Below are 23,121 nucleotides of genomic sequence, written 5' to 3'. Positions count from 1 at the left end.
GAACTGATTTTCCATAATTTAATGTATGTGGATAGCTTATTGTGTTTTGGTCATCCAACTGTGTGCAGGTAACATGTTTTCGTGCTGCTGGGCGATCATAACCAGCAGAGAACTGGTTGTAGGTGAGGCCTGCAGTTCCTTGGCCTCTAGGCAGGGGGCGCTCAAGGAGCACCGCTCCTGATCCCAAAACAGTAGAGTGAAAGCAAGTTATGGATGTATTATTAGCGAGTTATGCTAAATAAGTAAAGCACTAAAAAGACTCTAAACATCCAGCCGGAACAGGACTGATGAAGGAAGGCTTTCCTCCCTGGCAGTGAGCTCCACTGAGACTGAGAGACTTTTAAAACTGAAGAAGATAAAGAGAACTTTTACCGGAAAGTGAAGATATTTTTGTTCAGAAAGAGCGCCGCATGGACTTAAATTATAAGTATAGAGGTAAGACAGCGATAATTATTCATGTTTTGTTTTTGTAATGAAATGTGCGTAAAGTATGTTATATTTTTAGAATGTGTTACAAATGCAGAAATCCATCATAACTCATAAACTGTTCCCAATCAAATGACAAATAATTTAGTTTTATTTTTTTCATCAAAGAATCAATATTTTTTCCATGTCTCTTGGTGAATTTATTTGGCTCAACCAGTCTCCTTCAGCACTTTGCAATGAGTCTACTCTGTAGAGTGTATATATTTGCGAATAAACACTAATCACGATGAACTCTTAGATGTTTTCAGCGTAAGGCTCTTTGGAAATTGATTAGCTGGAGCCAAAAAAAAAATACTTTCTGTCACACTGTGTTATCTGTGACAGGTTTGTTCATTTAAGTAAAGATACGAGATGACATTTATTTTTCGTTCTTTCATGGTTGCGGAACAAGTAATTTGTCATAACTTTTACTTTCGTTCGCTTCTTTGCTTTCTCGGTGGTGGACTAATTTTAAAATATCATAACATTATAAATGCAGTGAAATTAAACGCAGATTTGACGGAAAAATATATATAAAGACACGCTGCGAGCAGGGTTCGAACCTGCGCGGGGAGACCCCATTGGATTTCAAGTCCAACGCCTTAACCACTCGGCCATCACAGCTATATCCGCATATACCGGTCACGTGGTACAATAAGAAGCTGCAACCGCCAATAGAATGGTCAGGTTTCTAGAGTATAAATATTAGTCCAGTTGACTACTATGGAAAATGAAAGCGAAACGGTTTAAGCGGTTCTAGAAACGACTCTGGGAGCAAAGGTGGAAACAGCGCCCCCGAAAGGACGCTTGTGGCCAAAAAAGTGTAATACATCCGTAGAGGTGGAGCGGAACTGCTGCTGCAGTAAACAAAGAACGGTGATGTACTTTGAGGGCGCCGCCGCTAGAGGGAGACACATCTTGTAAATTGGGAAATTGTTCACTGTGCTGCAGCAGACCGCAGGTTCTGTCTAGGTGGGTGATCATGTGTTCTGTTTAGTATCTGAACTCAGTACTTGGTCTGGGCTCCTTTTACTTTAATTGCTCCATCAATGCGGTGTGGCATGGAGGAGATCAGCCAGTGGTTCTGCTCAGGTGTTCAGGAAGCCCGTGTTGGTTCCGAATCTGTCGTCTTTCTCTTGATGAATGTTTCTATTCAGTTTCTGCCGCCCATCAGATGAAATGCTGAAGAAAAGGAGGGAATCACCACAGCAACCGCTGACTCCATGTTTCCTGGGTCTCTGGTTCATTCATCACTCAGCAACTTGTTATGACGTCTGATTGACTCAGCTCCTAACGGGCCAATCAGGAAAAAGCACATGATGCATGCTCCACTCACAGACCCGACAGAACTTCACCTTCAGTTTAGCAGCTTTATTTGCCTCTTGCTGCAGTTATTTTTCTTAAATTGTTTCCTCTGGAGCAGCTGGGGATCGACCCACACATCACACCATGGGCCGCCATGTTATCAAAACTTCTTAGTCCTCTTTTCCAATCATGTGGCTCGTAACTCTGATTTTCTAGACCTTCTGTGCCTGAAGTAAAAAATAAAAAAGAACATACAGGATGATTTGAACCATGGCTATGTTCTGTAATGTTGGACGTAGCAGAAACCCAGATGACCTGATGGTCTCCAGAACTTCTTGTTGGAGATCAGCTGTATATTAATTTAGGATTTTCTCCATGGACTGTGGGATAAAAAGTCTTACTCTCCATCTGATGGATTTGGCCTGTACCTGATAGTCTGATAACTCTGCCTCCCAGTGGAGTCCATGGCATTTAGTTTGGCTAAATTTTACTTAAGTCATTGAAAGTCCCACTTGAATACAACCAAATGCCACGATAAATCATCTCTTAATTAGCATTATGTCACATGGATATACAGCAACGTGTCTCTCCAGTGACCCAAGTGATCAACGCAACATTGGTTCAGAGTAAAACATCCCTTTAAGCCTCTTCTAATCAAAAGGAGACCTGTGAAGGACTTTAGTGGGCAAGCCTTTCTAATGATTGCTGATACTGATCTACTACTTTCATCCATTAATCATCTTTTACTTATCAGTTTGCTGGGGCAACAGGTCCAGAGAGACCCAGACAGGATGGTCTCCTCCCAGAGGGAGCTACCTGGAACACTCAAAGATGTCCTGGTCAGACATCCAAACCACCTCAACCAGCTCCTTTTGATGCGGAGAAGCAGCGGCTCTACTCTGAACTGTTCTAAACCATGGGCCCATTTCTAAACTTTGTTCTTTAGCTAAGGTCCTGGACAGGTTAGTTAACGACCAGCTTAAAGGTAAAACATTTTCTCATATCGGTTTGGTGTTAAGAAGCAACCATCTAAAGCAGGGGCGTCAAACTGTTCGGCTCGTGGGCCAAAATTGTCTAGTCAAATGAACTCAAGGGCTAAACATAAAAAAAAAGCAACAAGAAAGACACAAAACAAGTAAGTCGTTGGGACAGATGTAATCCTATTTACTATGAAATTAAAAAGCAAGTAAAATGTGTGGTTATTAAAAGAGAAATGTCTTGTGTTCTAATATTCAAATGTCCAATCCAACATTTATAAAGCATGCAGCTCCTGGAAGCTGCTTTGACTCGTTTCCTTCGTTGCAGTGAAGGTTTGTGGGAAACCGCTAGAAATAAACGAAATCCAACATCCTGGAGATTTTTATTTAAGCACAATTTTAACTGTTTTTACACTTTGTGCTAATTGTACTCCAACCATTACGCTGAGAAGACTCCACTGCTCTCTGGCAGCTTACCTCTGCAGCTTCTCCTCCTGTGGAGGTTCCTCTCCTCCAGCGTTCCCCGACCAGAACTCAGAACAAGCAGCAGGAGGTTCAGTACAATATAGACTTTATTAGTTCACTAAAGTTTAATATGAAATAAAAAGCAGATTGGTTTGAAATCATTCACAATTCAGTAATAACTGAGTTTCCAGGTTCATCATGTCAACACAGGAAGTCCATCCTCCCTACAGCTGCTGCGTCTTTACAAAATAAAAGCCGACTTTCAGCGCTGCGGTCGGACCGCACTGAGCGCGCTCACAGCAGCAGCAAGCCCAGCACAGAGGAGCGCAAGTTAGAAAAAAAAAAAGAAAAAGAAAAAAGAACAAAAACAAGAGAGGTGGTGGTTCTTTGTGGCGCTGCGTAAACAGGCCGCCAGCAGGAGGCGCCAGAGTTCAGCTTCCAATCAGAGTCCAGAACGATTTGAGTCCAGAAGAAGAGCGAAATCACCAGAACTGCTCGGGGAATGTTTCATATCATTTTATTGTTTTTAACGTTATTTTCTCACCATAGCAATGGAAAAATAGAACCTTTTACAAACGTCTTCAATTTTCTGAAATCTTTGAAACAAGCATAAACGGTGAGTGACCCGTTCCCAACCCAAGTGCAGCGGGGAAATCAACGTGAAGCAGCTCACAGGCCTTCAGCTAAAACTATTCCCATTTGGCACTCGCTCCGCAGCGCCCAGCTTTTACTCTGAAGGGCTTCAGCGCTGCTCTCGCCGGGTAAGAGCGCCGGAGACGGAGCGGGCGGAGCCGTTTGGCCGCCGGCGTGTCTCCGTTTTAGTGCTCAGAAGAAGAAAAATAAGAGCAACAAAAATCGAAAGTTTTCCACAGAAGAAGTCCACAAAGTCGCTCGTTAATCTGATTCCACAAAAGTCTGTAAGTTTCTTCCCCTCCTCCCCCCCTCCCCGAGTGTTGGGGGCGGTGGCGGGTCTGTGACGTCATCATGATGTCATACGAGGGGCCAGCTACACGGCGAGAGGGCGAAGGAGGGGTTTGCTTCTCTAAGGGGGGAGTCAGAGTCCAGTCCACAGGCCGTCCAGGAGGAAGGAGGAGGAAGAGGAGGAGGGAGGAAGGAAGGGGGGGGGGTCGCCAGCTGGAACTGAAGGTGGTGTGATGTCATCATCTCTCGCGCTCACACAGACACTCATCTCACTTCATCTCACGTCACTTCTTCTGCTTCAGCCAACGCTGCGACAAACACAGAAGAGTTCATTCCAGACGATTCACTGATCTCACGTCGCTCCGAGTCCGGACCGCAGCAATCTGTCAACGACAGCAGAACCACCCGTCAACAGCAGCAGAACCAGAACCAGAACCAGGACCAGAACAGGGCCGTGCAGTCAGCCAATCAGAGCATCCCTTCCTGCTTCCGCACCGGTTCAGTGCTGGAAAACTTTCCTCCTCTCATGTGGATAAATTTCACCACCTACAGTTTTCTCTCGGTTCTACTGGACCAGAACCGCGTCCGGGTCGGTTCCGTCGGATTCTGACCCCCGGTTAAACCCGGTTATCTAAACGGCCTCCAGCTGGTTCACATTCATTGGAGTCAGACCAGCTGACTACAAGGAGATCAGCAACAAACCAGATTCTTCCTGGTTGGCTCCCCTAGTGGTAGCAGCAGGGTATTGCACTCAGTCGCAGTTAGATTACCGTATTATTCGGACCAAAAGGAGCATTAAATATTCTCACCAAGTGTGTAATATCTCTCCTCCACGTCCACAGCTCTCTGTCTAAGCAGGACAGAGTAGCTGGACTACACTGCCCTGTTTCTAACATAAGGCCAAAATAAACTTATATTGAATTAACTTACTAGGTTTATTGTTGCTAGCGCGTTCTCCAGGCTGCCTTACATGAATGCACTTCTAGTTTAGACATTACAGTCAGGCAGTCTGGTAGACAGCTCAGGGGTCCTCAGGTAGTGACAGTGTACCGTAATGCTCCTAATATCCATTGAGGAGCGGCTTCATTGCTAACCAAAGTCATATTTACACATTTTAACAGATTTATGAGCTCATTGTACCATAAAATCAGTCAGTAAGAACAACGGTGATCATAGATAAGGCACACCATCAATTTTTTAGAAGATTTAAGGATTTAAAGTGAGCCTTATAGTCCAGAAAATACGGTAAATAAAAGCATCTCTGCGGTTCTGGTTCTCTATTTCATTAAACGTCAGAAAACGGACTTTAATGGGGTTCTAGCAGGGAGGTCTCAGATAATCGTGGTTGGTTTTACATCACAGTCAGAGTGGTGCATGATTTATCATCACAGACCTTTTGTCCGAAAAATACTATATTACTCAAAAGTGTACCTCATTTGCTAATTAGTTGATGTCTTAAGGGAATTTGTTGACATTGTCTTTATTAAGGGGGTATCTGGGTAAACTTCCCTGAATGGAAGTCAGTAAGCACATAAATCAACATAAAAGTTAATTTTGTGTCAAAGAGTAATAATGTACAGAGCTTTAGCAACTGTAGTTTCTTTTTCTTTCAGCCATTACTGCACAGAGCTCACCAGGTAACCGGCGCTCTACTGCCCTCTGCTGCAGCCTTAGTGAACTGCGTGTGACTTAAACCGCAGCAATGTTTACCGTATTTCTCGGACTATAAGTCGCATTTGCTTAGATATTTATTTCACACAATCAAGACTTAAAACTGACATTTAATCTGATAAAACAAATTATTAAATCCCACAGCTGCATCTACAACCAGCTGAATAACTCAGAACCTTCCTGGGAGGATGATTGGAGTCAATTAGCACAACAAGCCAACAACTACAACCTGGAAGGTTCTGGTCAGAGCATTTCGGTTTAATTACGCTGAAATCAGACCGTAAGCGTAACGGTGCTACGTGCTAAGCTAACAGCATGACGCGGAGGCGTGTCCTGGTGTGGCCCAGAAAACAGAGCTGTAAGCTAGCGCTAGCTGCTATTAGCTTCCCGGCCCAGTGTCTGGTTCTGTCGCTGTCTGGGTTCTTAGAGCTGCTCTGCTGCATTAATGCAGACTGAAACAACACATGTACATGTGTTCAGTCTCTGTTGTTTATAAGTTAATGTTTTAATTAATTTTTAAGCGGTACAGGAGCAGCATTTAGTTTTCACGGGCCTAGAGCGCCCTCTTGTGGCTATAGACGGTACTGTTTACTATTTAGTTCATGCTGGTCAGCATAATTAACCATTTAAAATTTATATATAAGTCACACCTGACTACAAGTCACAGGATCGGCCAAACTGTGAAAAAAGTGCGACTTATAGTCCGTATAATACGGCGTATACCTTTAAGCGACGCGTGGACGCAGGAGTTTTTGCGTGGACTAATTTGCCATAATGGACACAGACAGCGTGGACCAATGGCTGCAGCCCTACCGCTCACCAGGCTTGGCTCTTGAGCTTGCGCAGCTCCTTGGTGGCCCAGGTGGCCAGCGTCTTGGTCTTGACGATTTTGGAGCGCCGGCCCTCCGTCAGAAGATCATTGATGAGCGGACGCATCTCCACCAGCTTCATCATGTCCTTCCCGAAGGCCGTGCACAGGTCGCTGCGGACACACGACACACACGTGAACAGGGAAGCCCCGAGCAGCGGCGCCGACCCGCGGGGGCCGCCGGTCTCAGCAACTGTGGTCAAGCTGTCCATCACAGCGTCAGCGTGGTGCATGATTTCTCCTCACGGACCGGACCGACACGCCGCCGCCGAGTCTGCTCGCCTTACCCGATGAGTCCGGCGGCGTTGGCCACCACCCCGTCAGAGTGGTCCTCGTCCTCGGCGATGTGGTGGATGAAGGAGAGGATGAACTCCACGCGCGGCTGCACCAGCATCACGTCCGCTGCAGAGGAACAGGGAGACATGAGGAGACGCGTCCCGCTCTGAAACAACGTTCGTCTGTTGGGTCCCGCAAAACCGGGAAGCCGGTGTGGTGTCGGCCGGAGCCGCGAGCTTCCCGGGTGAAAGAGAGCCGAGTTTCTCTGCGACGTCGTAAAATCCTCCTGTCAGCCTGCAGACAGGAGGAGGAACCGACGTCGCTCTGAGCACAAGAGTTAGTCTTACGGTGGACGTTCTCCTGGTCCCCCTTCAGGCCCTGGATGATGCCGGTGTAGGCCTCCAGGCAGCCCTCCCGCAGCTCGTTCAGGTAGTCCACCATGTCGTAGTCCGTCTGCAAGAGTCCACAGAACCGGGCCGCCTCAGCCTCACAGCACCAACACACTCAGGGACAGACCCCCGAAACACAGAGATACGACTAACGCTGAACGTTCACAGGAAAATAAACATGTTCAGGTGGACCTAGGGCTGGACGATATAGAAAAAAATGCATATTGATCGATATCGATAATTATTGAAAATATTTAAAACCATATTTTATGTGCAGGTCTGCCTGGAAATTTTATGATTATTAAAATTAAATAATTTAACTAAGAACACAAACACAGAATTCCAATTAAATCTTTATTAAACCAACTTTAACCATAACAGAATTTTTTTTAAGAAAAATAACTTTAGAGACCCGAGTTATGTTATTAAATAAAGACTTTATTATTAAATAAAGACCAAAATAAATATACCAAATAAATAAATAAAATAGCCTATTTAGGTGGGAATAGTACACTAATTACTTCTCAGGTGTTATAATTGAGAGGCTGACGCAGGGCTGAGGTCAGAGGTCATGGTGTGGGAACAGACTGCAGCTCATTTTGCACTGATTCTCTGCACTAGTTGCACAATTTAGGGAGCGCTGTTAGAGGAAAACTTGCATCACGGAACTTTATACCTCGCAGAGTGGCGAGTAATTGTTTGAAGCCAGGTTTTTTTAACTGCAGACAACAGCGGCTTACGTGATGAAACAAGTTGGTTGCGTTACCAGACTTTGTTTTTACCGGTTCCTTGCAAGTTTTACAAATCACTGGTTTATTTCCGTCAGACTGGCGAACTAGTAAAACCGTTTCCTCCGCCGCTCCTTGCTGCGACATATTCACGTGCTCTGTGTTGTGGTTTGAGAGGGCGGAGCTTAGTGACGGCGTGCCTGGGTCCGCGATTACGATTGGTTGAGAGAAAGTAGTGAACTAATAAGATAGGCCGAAAGGAAGGAAGGAAAACTGTTTCTATCAAACTTTTATCGACCCCATTTTTTCCTATGGCGCCACACGTCTATCGATCGATATATATTATTGAATGCGGTACCGCGCACGTGACGTCACCGTCTCAAGAGCAACGCCCCCTTTGCCGCTTAGGTAGGGCATACAGGAGAGAACGCATACAGGAGAGAACGCACGGATAACAGATATGACCGACTTTACAGCCGTTAAACTTTCCCAAGACGGTGTCCCAGGCACACGGATTACTGGTCGCACTGTCGAAGAACACACCAACCTTCAGCTCAAACGATGGCTTGAGGTTCGAGGGCTTAAAAAGACTGGAAAACTGGCCGAGTTGATGAACGGTAAGCTTTGTTTTTTTTTTTCCTGCGCGGTGATCATGGCAGCGTCGGCCGTTTTTTTTTGTTGTTGTTGTTTGCAATCACCGTCCAGGAATGGGTATATGTTTAATGTTTGTCTCATTTGAAATGTTTTTGAGTAAGCTATCCTGGTAGCAGGCTATCATGTTAGCGCCTGCTACCATGATAGCCTATATGCTGTCATGGTAGCAGGCGCTACTTTATTAACATGTCGGCCACCAAAATACTCTTACCTTGACTTGATGTCGCTGGAATTGGGTCAGGATGTTCTTCGGTTGGGCCCTTTCCTCCGACAAAATGCTTGCTACATATGTACGTGAATTTGGTAACTTTTTCCGGGTTGAACTGTTGTGTAGGCCGACCGCCCCGGTCCCAGCGTACACATTTCTCCTTGGCAGTCTTGAAGAAAACATCCTTCATATGCGGCCGATCAGCGTAACTCGAGTCGCTGTTGCACGTTCCATAGCAACAATGTTTAAAAACCATGGTCTTAGATTTGGAAAAAGCAGTCGTTTACCGAGTAAAACCAAGGGTAACGCACGTCTCTTTTACAGCGACACAGCGGCGGACTATGCAAGCATGCCCTACTGCGTACCACGTGATGTGACGTCATCGTGACGTTGTGTTTCTAAAAATAGCTCGCGCGCGGTACCGCATTATCGTCCAGCCCCAGGTGGACCTTTACCTGGACAGGAACGAGAACGTCCAGCAGCTGGACGCGCCGTTCTGGACACTTTGTCCTCCAAACCAGGAATAATTCAACCAGACATAAAACTAAACGTCATCAGCGTAACGCGAGACGCCGCGGGTCCAGTTCACCTGAACCCAGAACCGGCGGGCAGGTGGAACCTCCTGGGCTTACCTTGTCCACCTGAGCCTGGGAGGCCTGCTGCAGGGTGTCCAGCACGATGTCCAGGTACTTCTTAAACTCTCCTCCGATGGCCAGAGCGATGTCTCCGAACGCAGAGAGGATCTGAGGCTTCACCGAGCGGTGGACGTTCTCGTTCTGAAAGCAGAGGGACGATCAGAGGAACCAGAACACGGGTTCTCACTTCAGAGCCGTCAGAAAACGGACTTTAATGGGGTTCTAACAGGGAGGTCTCAGATAATCGTGGTTGTTTTTTTACATCACAGTCAGAGTGGTGCATGATTTATCATCCCAGACCAACAAAGAGCCAGGAGGCTCCTGCTGCTCCTCACCCCCAGGTTCTCCAGCAGGAGCTGCATGATCTCGTCGCAGTAAGGCAGGATGTTGGACTGGAGAGCTCTGCAGAGGTCGCACACCAGGCCCACCGCAGCAAGACACACCTGCAGCAACACAGCAGAGGACAGCGGGGGTCAGGCTGCGCTGCACCCAGAGAGAGGAGCTGCTAGCTTCACCGCTAAAGGCTGGAGACAAAAGGCCTGACGCAGAAACAATCTGATGGACCTGAACACAAACGTCATGCTCAGGTAGAACGTAGGGCTGGGCGATATGGATTAAAAAATAAATCTCCAATTTTATCATTCCAAATCCGATTAATCAATTTTTTTTCCTCGTTTTTGTTTCATAAAAAGAAATTAAAGAAATTATTTTAAAACCTTGCTTTTTATCTCAAGTATTTCATCAGGGAGTTGACATGAATTCAAAGTGCAACTATAAACAAGATGGCCGCCGTGCCATTATAAACAATTAAAATATAACAAAACATTTGCTGCTAGTGGTTTTACACATTGAGCTAAGAACAGGCTTCACTGCACTTGTGAACTTCAAACTAAGTTAAAAAAAAAGTAAATAAGTAAATTAAGTACCTCATATTATGGTAAAAAAAGTTTCCACTTAACAATATTTTAACAATAATTTTGCCTAAACATATATTCAGCATCACATGCTGTTCTCTTCATGGAAACCCAATGAGTTTATTGGCAAAATAAAATCCAGATTTTCCAAAAATGAAATCTTAAAGAATTGTAAATTCGAATTAATCGATTAAATCAATTTATCGCCCAGCCCTAGGTAGAACCTGATCATCAACATGGAAACATCTACAGATAAAACATGATTTCAGCATAAATCTGCAGGTTTCTCTCTGGATTCAGTGTAGAGGAAGCAGGAAATCAGAGCAGCAGAACCGGAACCGGCAGCAGAACCGGGTCGGTCCTACCTGGTACTCGGCGTAGTTCTTCAGTCCGATGCCCAGGAAAGGCTTGAAGGCATCCATGTATTTCTGGAAGTCGCTGCCCAGAACTGAAGGAGGAGGACACAGTGAGCTGCAGCCGTGTGAAAGCAGAGACGTGGCGCGGCGCCTGGCGGGATTCGTACCTTCGACCAGCGTGGACACGGCCATCAGCGCGTCCTCCTGGACGCCGCCGGAGCCCGCCGTGCTCTGGAACATCCTCAGCAGGGACGCCATCACCACGTCCGAGATCTGCAGGGCGTCCTGGTGCTGGACTTTCCGCAGGACGTTCTGCAGGGGCGACAGGAAGCGCTCAGCGGACCTTCACAATAAGAGCGCGACAGCAAGAGCGCAGGTGCGACGGCTCACCTGCAGCGTGGCGCAGAGCAGCGACTGCAGGTCGTTGAACTGGATCCTGTCCGAGGTGCTCTGGATGTGAGACTGCAGAGAGAGACACGTGTCACCAGGACACGCCTCCACAGCGACCTCTGACCCCGCCCACTGACCTCTGACCCCCGCCCACTCACCTCCATCTGCAGGACCTGCTGCAGCCGCTCCATGATGACCAGCGTGGTCTTCTGGACGGCGGGGTAGCAGTCCTTGGCGCTGTTCTTCACGATCTCCATCAGGGCCTCGTAGGCGGCCGAGCGCAGGTTGTTCTGGTGGCCGTCGGGCCTGAGGGAACCCAAACGGGCCAGAGGAGAGTTCTTCAGAACCTGCTGCACAACATCTCCATGGACAACTACAGGTCAGCCTTCCTGCCTTTACAGAGCCGGACCCGGACAGAGCGGAGATAGGGCTGGGCGATAAATCGATTTAATCGATTAATTCCAATTTACAATTCTTTAAGATTTCATTTTTGGAAAATCTGGATTTTATTTTGCCAATACACTCATTGGGTTTCCATGAAGAGAACAGCATGTGATGCTGAATATATGTTTAGGCAAAATTATTGTCAAAATATTGTTAAGTAGAAACTTTTTTTTACCATAATACGAGGTACTTCATTTACTTATTTACTTTTTTTTTTAACTTAGTTTGAAGTTCACAAGTGCAGTGAATCCTGTTCTTAGCTCAATGTGTAAAACCACTAGCAGCAAATGTTTTGTTATATTTTCATTGTTTATAATGGCACGGCTGCCATCTTGTTTTACAAGCATGTTTCACAGCTTGTTTTTAGTTGCACTTTGAATTCAGGTCAACTCCCTGACGAAATGCTTTAGATAAAAAGCAAGGTTTTAAAATTATTTCTTTAATTTCTTTTTATGAAACAAAAAAGGAGGAAAAAAAATAAATAAATCGATTAAAATCGGATTTATGTTTTAATCCATATCGCCCAGCCCTAGGCGGAGGCCCGGTAGAGTTCTGGACCCTCAGGCCGGGTTCTGAGAACTAAAGCCGCAGGACGGCAGTGTACAGAACCGGGCGGTTCTCCTACCTGTCTGTGGTCTCCAGGAGCTTCTGGACGATGATCTCGAAGGAGGAGGACAGGCAGTAGGTGCTGGGCTCCTCCTGGTCCTCGGCGGCGTCCGTGGCTTCGTACGCCGCCTCTGCCAGCGATGAGAAGGCCTGAGGGAGAGCAGAACACGGGTCGGACCGCCGCGGCATCAGAACTCTGTGCACTGTGGCTCGGCTGGTTCTGTTCAGGTACAACCCGACTGAAACCCTGCTAAGGTACTGGCTGCAGGCGGACCCCAGCAGACGATTAAAGATAAATTATCAGTAACATACGGCTACGTTGTTAAATTATCAGGCTAACACATGTTAGCCTGTTAGCTTATCACAACTACATCATCCATGACGCTTTACTTCTAGAAGTGATGTTTTCTCGTTTATTCCTGCCAAACAGGAACGTAGACGCGTCTGAAATTAGAACTTTAATCTAATTTAGGCGTAGCGTTATGCTGCTGGTTTATATTTACTGACTGATTAAAATGAGAAGCTAAGCGCAGGACGTGCTGCTATGCTACGTGTTGCTACGCCGCTCTCTCCTGAGAGGCAGAGTTAATCGTCTCTGTGGGAGGACAGAGTAGCTGGACTACACTGCTCTGTTTCTAACATAAAATAAACTTTTATATCTAATTAACTCACTAGGTTTATTACATGAATGCACTTCTAGTTCAGACTTTACAGTCAGGCAGTCTGTAGACAGCTCAGGGGTCCTCAGGTGGTGACAGTGTACCGTAATGCTCCTAATATCCACTGAGCGGAGCGGCTTCTTTGCTAACCAAAGTCGTATTTACACATTTTAACAGATTTCTGAGCTCATTGTACCATAAAATCAGTCAGTAAGAACAACGGTGATCATAAGGAGCAGCATCAGTTTTATAGAAGATTTAAGGATTTAAAGTGATCCTTATAGTCCAGAAAATACGGTAAATAAAAGCATCTCAGCGGTTCTGGTTCTCTATTTCATTAAACGTCAGAAAACGGACTTTAATGGGGTTCTAGCAGGGAGGTCTCAGATAATCGTGGTTGGTTTTACATCACAGTCAGAGTGGTGCATGATTTATCATCCCAGACCAACAAAGAGCCATTAGGCTCCTGCCTACATGTACCCCCCCCCCCTCCACCCAGCTTACCCAGCAGACGTTGGAGGCCACGCGGGGCTCGGCCCCCAGGCCCTCGATCAGACACTGCAGCAGGGGGGCCAGGTAGACCTCGTTGATGGCGGCCTCCGGCTGCAGCTCACAGATGCGGCCCACGGTCCAGGCGGTGGTGTCCCTCACCACCACGCTGGGGTCCTTCATCAGCTCGATCAGGGTGGGCATGGCCTGTGGGGGAGGCGGAGTCAGCCACTGGCTTCCAGGCGGTCAGGCCCGCCTCCCACGGCGCCGGCGGCTCACCTGTATGACGAGCGGCTTGAGCTGGTTGAGGTCGGGCCCTTCCAGGATGGAGCCGAACGCCATGATGGAGGCGTCCCGGTACCGCCAGTCCGGGTTCTTGATGTTCTCCTTGATGAAGGGCAGGACGTGCGGAACCACGTCGTCCTCGCAGCAGGTGGCCAGCAGCATCAGACACACGCCCGCCGCCTTGCAGGGGTTCCAGTCGTCGTCGTCGTCGTTCTCGTCCTGCGCACACGCACACACGGTCACACGCGGCACGCACTGAGCGCGTGCAGACGCAGCGGCCCGCACTGAGCGCGTGCAGACGCAGCGGCGGCAGCACTGCACTGAGCGCGTGCAGACGCAGCGGCGCCGCACTGAGCGCGTGCAGACGCAGCGGCGCCGCACTGAGCGCGTGCAGACGCAGCGGCGCCGCACTGAGCGCGTGCAGACGCAGCGGCGCCGCACTGAGCGCGTGCAGACGCAGCGGCGGCGGCACCGCACTGAGCGCGTGCAGACGGAGCAGCAGCACCGCACTGAGCGCGTGCAGACGGAGCAGCAGCACCGCACTGAGCGCGTGCAGACGCAGCGGCGCCGCACTGAGCGCGTGCAGACGCAGCGGCGGCGGCGCCGCACTGAGCGCGTGCAGACGCAGCGGCGGCACCGCACTGAGCGCGTGCAGACGGAGCAGCAGCACCGCACTGAGCGCGTGCAGACGCAGCGGCGCCGCACTGAGCGCGTGCAGACGCAGCGGCGCCGCACTGAGCGCGTGCAGACGCGGCGGCAGCATCGCACTGAGCGCGTGCAGACGCAGCGGCGGCGGCGGCGGCACCGCACCTGTTTGGCCAGCGTCTGGGTCAGGATGGGCACCAGGTACTGCAGTGCGCCCTTGGCGTAGAACTTGCTGGTGTGCTCGGGGGGGCGTCCCTGCTCCGAGGCCTGCCATTGGACGAGAAACAGGAAGAGGCGGGGGGTGAGACGGAGCTGTGAGACAGAACCGGGTCCAACGGACAGAACCACGCACCTCTGAGGCCTCGATGGCCAGGTCCATCTCCTCGTCACAGACGTTGGACCAGAACTCGATGCCCTGCAGCGCCACCTCGTCGATGTCGCTCTTCATCGCCTCGATGGTGATCTGGACCAGAACAGAACCGGGTTCAGCTCAGCCCCCAGCAGGCCCGTTTCAGCCGGATCCAGCTTCTACCTGCAGCTCAGCGTTACACCTGCAGGGGGCGCTAACTGAAGACCAGCGTCTGGGTTAATCCAGCCGCTTCTGTGGCTACAGAACCAGAACCAGAACCTCTCAGCAGCTCACAGATGTTTCTGCAGCGTTTGGGTTTTAACGACAGACTGCATGAAGCTTTCGGACCTTTAAATGAAACTGGCCTGTGATGCTTTAGAGGTCCAACAGAACCCCCGGTGGAACCAGGGATCGAACCCGAGGAGTCAGCAGAACCAGAACCAGCAGCTTATTCTGGTGCAGCGGGACAGAACCAGCTCAGCTGGTTTCAATATTCATCACCATTATTCTCCAGAACCGTTTAACCAGCAGAACCGTTTAACCAGCAGAACCAGCACAGCTACAGCCCATTAAGGTTCTGTTGTATAATCAGAACAAGCTCACATGAGGAGAAACGGCAGCAGGGGGCAGTCATGAGTCGGTGTCATGCTGAGGAAAGAGTTCCTACAGCGTAAGGCAAGTTAAATTCAAGACTTTTAAAACTTTTTAATGCCACTTGAAATAAAAAGTTAAGCCTAACTTCACGATAAACAAGATAAACCTGGTTGCGACAACTTCACCCAAATGTTTATTTTAACATAAACCATTACTTTCTGGCCCAGTAGACATGTTTAAAATTTAGAAAAACATTCCATATAGGAAGAAATTACAGATATATTTTTAACAACTACTGAACTGAATTCACAAACTTTGTTTTGTTCCCTACTAACAAACTATAAATCAGTTTTAAAAACCACAACATAACCAGTGCCAACTCTTTTTCACAGCTATAGTCCGGCCGCAACAGTTTTTATTGGTTCCGCTATAGGGACGGAACCAACAATGGTTACATTGAGCCGTTCGGTGAATTTAAAAAAATATAATCGTGTCAATTATTTTACTGTTTGGTAAGGATTACAAAAATAAAATCCTATTTATGACCTGGTAACAATTTTAAGACCTAAGAAAGACTGATTTAAGACATTTTAATGCTAATTAAGGCCTTAGTTTTATATTACAGAATTCAATGCCTTTTAAGACTTTTTAAGGATCCGCGGGAACCCTGGAGAAAAAACAGCAAAGCAGCTCCTGGTTCTGGTCCAACGGTCCCCTGGGCCGCTTTGGACCGACCAGGGCAGCCAAGACGCCAGAACTGAAACCCAGATGGGGTTTAACGGTCCGACCCGAAGCGGATTTATCCACCGACCCGGTTCCTGGATGTGTTCTGGGAAGAATCAGGTCCAGCAGGTTCTGAGCGTTCTGGATCAAATAACATCTGGATGTTCTGACAGACTCCAGCAGCTCAGCTGGGAGGATGGAGGTAAAACTAAGAACGTCAGCCTGGCTGCTGGTTCCTTTAGCAACAGAACCCCAGAGTCCGACCCAAACCCGTCAGCCTCGGCGGTTCCGAGTCCGGTCCAGACGTTCCTTACCGCGAACAGAGCCGGTCCCATGTACGTCTCCATGTACTGATAGTACAGGGACATGATCTTCACCAGGTTCTGCAGGGCCGCCACGCGCACCTGAGCACAGGTAGAGGAGAGGGGCGGAGTTACACACGACCAGAACCGCGGCTCGGTAAGCGGGTCGCAGCGGGACTCACCCTGGTGTCGGGGCACTGCGTGGCTTCACAGACCACCTGCATGATGAAGTGTCTCTCCGTCTGCAAACACACAGCTGTCAGCTCTCTAGAACCCCTTAAGAACCCCCCCCCCCCCCCCCCGACCCGGTTCTGGTTCCGACCTCTTTGTCGAAGTTGGCTCTGGTGAACTCCAGCGAGTTGAGCAGCGCGTTGGTGGCGGCCAGCTTCACGTTGTTGCTGGGCTCCTCCTTCCTCATGCCCTGGATGATGGCCGTCAGGATCTGATTGGCCGTCTCCTGCAGCTGCTCGGGATCCTGCAGGAGCAGAACCGCGTCATTCGGGTCGGGTCAGAACCGCCCCGACGGCTGGTTCTGACCCCACACTGAAACAAACTTCAGGAAGAGACGTCATTAAAACACTACAAAGGCATTTTAAACCTGAAGAACCCGGAAGCAGCTGCTTTAACAAAACGTAGGTACCAGATGGACTCGGGTCCTGCGCCTTCTGATGACGTCACTATACATGGTTGGTTTAACGTTTGCTCAATTACGCAAAATATTGTAATTGGTCTGGACAACTTACTAAAGTAATTATAGCGGGGTGTAGGTTTTATTCCAGAGCGGGATTGCGGTTTGTAAACGGACAATTTTACCAAGAAATTCTCCATGGTCCCTGCGCCTCCTGATGACGTCACATTATGGCAACATCACTCAAACAAACTACATAGAGCCCGCGGTCTGCATATGTAACGAATCAATTTTATTAAGTTAATTTAGCGGTTTCTTTTTTCTTAAAAGTTTGAACAAATATTCAAGCCATTTTACAAAAAAAAAAAAAAAAAAAAAAAAAAAAAATCAACAAATATTTGACAATTGGCTCAATGTTTGGAAGAATATTGTTAACAAAAATGAAAGGGCTAGCCAGATTAATTTATCCAGCATATATTTTAAATGTACCAAATACCACAATAAAAAAATAATCAAATTCATCACAATTTCATCTGGAATAATAAAAAAACATGTGATCAGAAAGAACAACATCAGTACAAAAAGGAGGAATGAACGTTATTGATTTTAAAGTGATGAATGCCGTGATAAAATTAAATTTGGCTGCTGACTTTTATTAAAAATGAAATGAGTTTATGGTTTAGTTTCCCTTCACAACTTAAAAAAAATTGGAGGAATTAAATTTCTCTAAGGTTGTAACTTTGATCCTGCAAAATTACCGATTAAATTGTCAGACTACCACACAAGTATTCCAAAATGATGTTAAAAGTTTTCATGCCTCGACTAATTTACAGGAAAATAACCGTAAATTAACAAAATAAATTTGATTTGTAACAAATGGAGACCGCGGCCATAATGTAGTTTGTTTGAGTTGAGTTGCCATAAATAGACGTCATCGGGTAGCGAGACGATCTGGTACCGACACCGGCTGCAGAACCCGGTTCCCTGCTGCAGAGCCTTTCTGGGTCCTGCCTTAGGCAACAATGAAGCCGGCTCCAGGCTCGGTTCTGTTGGTCAGAACCGAGTGATCAGCTCTACTGGAGACGGATTCAGTGACGCCCGGTTCGTAATCAGAATCTTTGTCCAGCTTTTTGGGTCAGGATGAGCTCTCCGACCCAAAAAGCTGGACCCACCGGTCCACACAGAATTTAGTGTCTGGGTCGCCTTACAGGAGGTCCGGACTCAGAACTGGTTCTCTAAAGCAGAACCACGGCTAACGGCAGAACCAGCAGAACCCAAGCGCTGCATGGGGGAACCTGAGCGTGTGTGTCCACTCACGATGTCCTGGCAGATGTAGCCGATGGCCTCCAGCGTGGACTCCTTCATGTGCTCGGTGCTGGACGGGTCCGTGACGTTGGCCACCAGCTGCGGGATCAGCTCGGGCCACTGGTTCACCGGGATCTCTGCGCAGGCGATGCCGGCAACGCACTGCGACGCCGAGCTGGGCCGGTAGGTCTCCGTGCCCAGAGTCTGTAGAACCTGCGGGACAGACCGGGTCAGCGGGAGAACGTGCGGCGGTTCCGAGGGGACCGGCGGGAACTCACGTAGTTCTTGATCTCGCGGCGGGCGTTGACGTCGATGGCCAGCCATCTCTGCTGGTACTGCGTCTTCACGTCGGGGTCTTTGGAGGTCAGGGAGTTCTTCACCTGCAGACCCGCTGCGACACGAGCCACCTGCGTGTTCCCAGGGTTGGCCAGCACCTTGGACAGCTCCACTAGGAAGGTGGGCTGGAGGAGGAGAAACAGAACCAGGTGAGCCCGGACCCTGGTACGGTCCGGTCCTACTAGTCAGACCTTCTGGGTTTGATCTTTACTCCGTTTAAAACGCAACACGAGTCCCATCGCTAAAATAAAACCATTTCAGAAACAAACCTCAGCAGATTTCTGCCTTTAATCTGAGTTTATTCTTTTGACTAAACTTTCAGAGCCCAGCAGAACAGAACCAACCGGGCTTTTTTGGGTTCTCCATGACACCAGACTTGCCCTTTAGATTTTAACTCTATGTCCCAAAGAACTCCAACACATGAAGGGCAGCAAGTTCTGGGTCAGAGCCCCGTCTCCAACCTCAAACCTGGTCTTACTGAACCGGCCTCAGGGCGCGCTGCTGGTTGATTGGTTCTTAGTTCAGACGCTAAAATAATCTACAGCAGAGGAACTTAGAGGAGTTTAAACCACAACTTTTCAGTATCTGACCAGATTCTGACCTCCTGCCTTAAAGGGAGAGTGGACCTTCTTCTGCTTCTAGTGGGAGAATCAACTAATCTGTTGGTTCTCTCACGTAACACCAGTGTGCGGCTAGCTTAGAGGCTAGCTTCGGTGCTAGCTTAAGCCCCGTTTACACTACACCTAAAAACCGAGCCATGCCGAGACCAGTCCGAGCTTGGATCAGTTATCCAAGACAAGCCGACCCGTTTACACACAAAGCTTATCTCGGTTCCTTGGTTGCTCATCGCCCCCTAGTGGCGATCTGCGGTACTACCGCTCTCTGGGATTGAAGGCGGAGCAGCAAAACAAAACAGCGCGGCGCCCGTAACATTCAGGAAGTTATGCTTGATATTGTGATATTTCGTGTTTGCGGAGAGTCAGGGGAAGAAGGCAACCATTGGTGAATTTACTTGAGAAAGTTGGCTTTTTTGGGAAGTGGATGAGACAAACGAACGTCTAATAAGGATTTACAGACGCAGGAAACAACAACAGACGCTGAGGTTCATCACGCTGCTAAGCAGATTCATCTCTGGAAACCGTGTGGCACGGTAAGGAAGCTAGTAGTATTATGAATGTCTGAAATTTGTCTGAATGGAGTGTGAATCGGGACGTGCAGCCAGACACGCCGGAAAACCCACAGACAGTCAGCTGACTGTAAGGGGATGACGCGGTCTGCTCATGCGCTCTTTATCAAAAAACTGGGCCAGAAATAAAACCAGGCCGAGACCTACTCAAGAGCTGGTCTGCAGTTAGCGCGGTCCGGTTATGTTTAGCGCGGTCTGGTTCAGTCTGCTGACCATTTACACACAAGAGTTATCTCGGTTACCGAGCTCGGACTGGTCTCGGCTCGGTTAAAAAAGTGTAGTGTAAACGGGCCTTTAGAGGCTAGCTTCGGTGCTAGCTTAGAGGCTAGCTTCGGTGCTAGCTTAGCTGTGTATTGTAGCTCTGCTCCTCTGATTGTAGACTCTGAACATAGCTGAGTCACAAGACGCTAACATCGTTAATATTTATGAGAAGAGGAGGAAGGCCTCAGTAGAAAGAAATGAGACCAGAGTGGATTTAGCAGATTTGTTTCACATGATCGCCCCGATGCGCAGAAGAGCAGGTAAGACGTCCTAATGCGGTCATTCAAAGAGAGACTTGAGCGTTGCTAACTTACATTTCTGGATAAATTGTCTACTCTACCTTTAAGGCAACATCAAATGAACAGCAGCGTGCTGAACATTTCTCTGCAGGAGGCGCCACCTACTGGTCAGAAGCCCTATTTTCAGTCAACCACCGCTCCATTTCTAAACTTCTCAGTCAGATATCCGGTCAGTGAAGCCCTCAGGTCTGAGCTGGTCTGGTTCCACCCGAGCAGCAGCGCTACGTCCCCTCCGCCCTCATCATGATGCGCCCTACACACCCTCTGTGATCTGCTGCCGTGAATCCACTACAGGAACGTAACGCCGGCGTGCGTCGCGCTCCCGGGCCCGGTTTGTGTGGAACCGGGTCCAGTGTGGCTGAATGAACGGGTGTAGGAGGCGCCACCAGGCGCTGCAGTACTAACCAGGTTCTCTATGGCCGCCTGCTCCAGGAACTTCTGCGCCGCCTCCAGCTCATTCCGATCTGAGGACAGAGAAGAAGAGTTATTCACAGGGAGCTGCTCACGCTTCGCCTCGTTTCTGCAGCTCCCGGTAGCTCGGTTCTGATCCGGTTCATCGCCCGCGGCCCAACTACTGAGAGCATTCAACCCTCCACTGGATTCCTGTTTGCTTCTGGGCAGACTTTAGGTTTGTTACTTCACTTCTCTGCAACGTGTGGGGTTTGAAGCGTGCTCTAAAGACTCTCTGACATAGAGCTTGGTGACCTAGACACCAAAGCTCGCTGAGCGCAGAAGAAAACATGGAGAAGCAGCAGCAGAGGAACATGTGGGTCAATCTTACGGTCATCTTGGGACCCGGTAACATGTTTTTCACCATGACGCGTGACCCAGTCGCCCAGCAGAGGAAGATGATTGGTGGAGGGATCTTTGCATGTGGACCTGACCTTTAGGGTCTTCACAAAGGAAGTGGGCACAAACCCGGAAACCTGATCAAACCATCTAGTCGGTGTAGAACCGGGCCAGAACCTTTCTGAAGCCTGTGCAACGATGTAACTGTGATAATGATGCGACTTGCAATGAATCAACCCAGACTCCGGGTTGTGATTCGTGGAAATTATGTTTTACTGCGAGGTTCCCTGACATGAGCCTAAATGCACAGGAGCTCATATCTGCTGCAGATCAGGTGTTTGTGTGCAGCATTCAGTCATGCTACAGTAACGACTGAAAGGAACCTTTCAGTCCAGGTTTGATCAGTATAAGAGCTGTGAGATTCAACAAGGTCCCCACTGCAGGGTTTCACTAATTCATATTGCTTATATGAATTAAACCATCACAGAATCTGTCCTTAAAGTAAAAAGGCTCAGTTGTCCACATCTGACAGGAGCCACGGCGGTCTACACGCCAGTCGTCACCCACTAGTCTTAATGTTGTAAAGAATAATCTGGACCAGGTTTGATCAGCTTTCAAGATGGATTCCATCTGAGGCGGAACAGAACCGAACCTTTTAACTGGTTTACCCACAGAGTAAATGTTTGCAAACCAGAGATTACTGGACTGCCCACCAGCGAGTTAACTAATTAACCACTGAATAGATTAATCCCCAGAACGTAGTGGACCAGTCCGGTAATCATGGTTTCACCTGATCTACGTGAAAGACCACGTCCAGGTATTTTCCGTTTCCATCCGTTAACAGGCTGATTTACAGCGGAGCTAAACTGCTTGTTTATTGCAGAATAAGTCCAACCAGGGCTGATCAAAGCGGCCCAGACTCCTTAAAAACGGCCAAATAGCTCTTAAACCCGAAGCTAGGACTCAGATGCTAAGTTCGGGGCGATCTGGACCCTGGTGTTAACCGGTTCGGCAGCGGATCCACGCCGAACCCGGCTGAGGAGCGGGTCTATTTGCACGCAGGAAGAGCCCGCTCTGCGGCAGGAACCCGCCGAGCCTCTAACATGTGTGTTAGCTGCTAAAGCTAGCCGCTGACCGGAACAAGAGCGGTTCTGGTGACGGAAGCCGTTAAAACTGGACCAAAGTTCGGCGGTAACAGCCCGGAACGTTTGACACTTTCATCCTGAAGACTTATTGCTGTTTTGGTTCTGGACTCAGACCCGGAGAGAGACGAGGCCGACGGTTTAAAGTGAGCGCCGCGCTAACAGGCTAACCGAGCGGCTGCACCGGGCATGGGCAGGGTCGGCGTCCGGTTCAGGCTCCCCCACCACCCACATCAGCCGTTGACTGATCCGGACGCTGCGATTATGCTCTCCCGCCGTGTGTGGACTGGGTCGGAACACCATGGTGGGTTTATATCACTCCGAAATAGTGCCTAAAGTCCGATCAGAGTGCGGAGTCACTTGCAGGCCTCATCTCGCCCACTTAGCATCAGGAGCTAATAGCTCCCTCCGCCCTCAGATAAACCTCCACCCGGTCCGCAATCTCCACCCCGCCGGTACCGAACACCGAGTCCCGGGTCCGCCTGAAGGAACCGCTGCGGGCCCCACCCTGGTACTCACCCGGAGAGACGGTTTTTTCCAGGATAGTGATGAGCTCCATCCTGTGGCCCGGCTGCTCCTACTGCCGCCGCTCTTCACTTCGGTCAGGTTCGGTAACAGCGAATGTTCTGGTTCCCCGGAGCCCGATCTGAGGCAGGCACAGGGCGGGTTCGGCTGGGCTCGGTTAGATTCGTTTGAGATCTGCTCGGACGGTGCAGGAAATGCTAACGGCCGCAGCTCGCAGAAACGCCGCCCGTTCGCGAGGGAAAGGAGCGCGCGGTTCTCTCACGCGGAGGGATATCACGCACTGACGCACGTTCAGCGTCACCAAGCATTCTTTAATCGCGGAATCCTCCTGC

General features: G+C 48.8%; 1 protein-coding gene and 2 non-coding genes across 4 annotated transcripts; all 3 read right to left on the bottom strand.

The window, feature by feature from the left end:
- Nucleotides 1-1,007: 1,007 nt before the first annotated feature.
- On the bottom strand, nt 1,008-1,089 carry trnas-uga. The gene has a single exon. It is a non-coding gene; the product is annotated as a tRNA-Ser (tRNA).
- A 2,028-nt stretch (nt 1,090-3,117) lies between these two features.
- Nucleotides 3,118-23,075, bottom strand: kpnb1 (karyopherin (importin) beta 1). Of its 2 annotated transcripts, none has more exons than XM_012856584.3 (22): nt 22,784-23,075; nt 20,739-20,797; nt 18,530-18,712; nt 18,264-18,464; nt 16,641-16,793; nt 16,501-16,560; nt 16,331-16,420; nt 14,703-14,813; nt 14,516-14,617; nt 13,700-13,924; nt 13,436-13,627; nt 12,292-12,422; nt 11,381-11,528; nt 11,223-11,294; nt 11,000-11,144; nt 10,842-10,924; nt 9,898-10,005; nt 9,560-9,703; nt 7,296-7,401; nt 6,960-7,074; nt 6,625-6,786; nt 3,118-4,516 (listed from the first exon to the last, which is right to left on the bottom strand). In XM_012856584.3, coding segments are annotated over exons 1-22 (2,631 nt in total). In that variant the 5' UTR covers nt 22,824-23,075; the 3' UTR covers nt 3,118-4,515. The 2 variants fall into 2 exon arrangements, with proteins under 2 accessions (XP_012712038.1, XP_021168606.1); XM_021312931.2 differs by having other exon boundaries at nt 3,118-4,441.
- LOC118566509 lies at nt 7,129-7,270 on the bottom strand. Its single transcript, XR_004933085.1, has one exon. It is a non-coding gene; the product is annotated as a small nucleolar RNA SNORA79 (small nucleolar RNA).
- Nucleotides 23,076-23,121: the final 46 nt, after the last annotated feature.

The sequence above is a fragment of the Fundulus heteroclitus genome, chromosome 16, assembly GCF_011125445.2.
Source record: "Fundulus heteroclitus isolate FHET01 chromosome 16, MU-UCD_Fhet_4.1, whole genome shotgun sequence".
Lineage (NCBI taxonomy): Eukaryota > Metazoa > Chordata > Actinopteri > Cyprinodontiformes > Fundulidae > Fundulus > Fundulus heteroclitus.
This window is presented reverse-complemented; position numbering and strand designations above follow the sequence as displayed.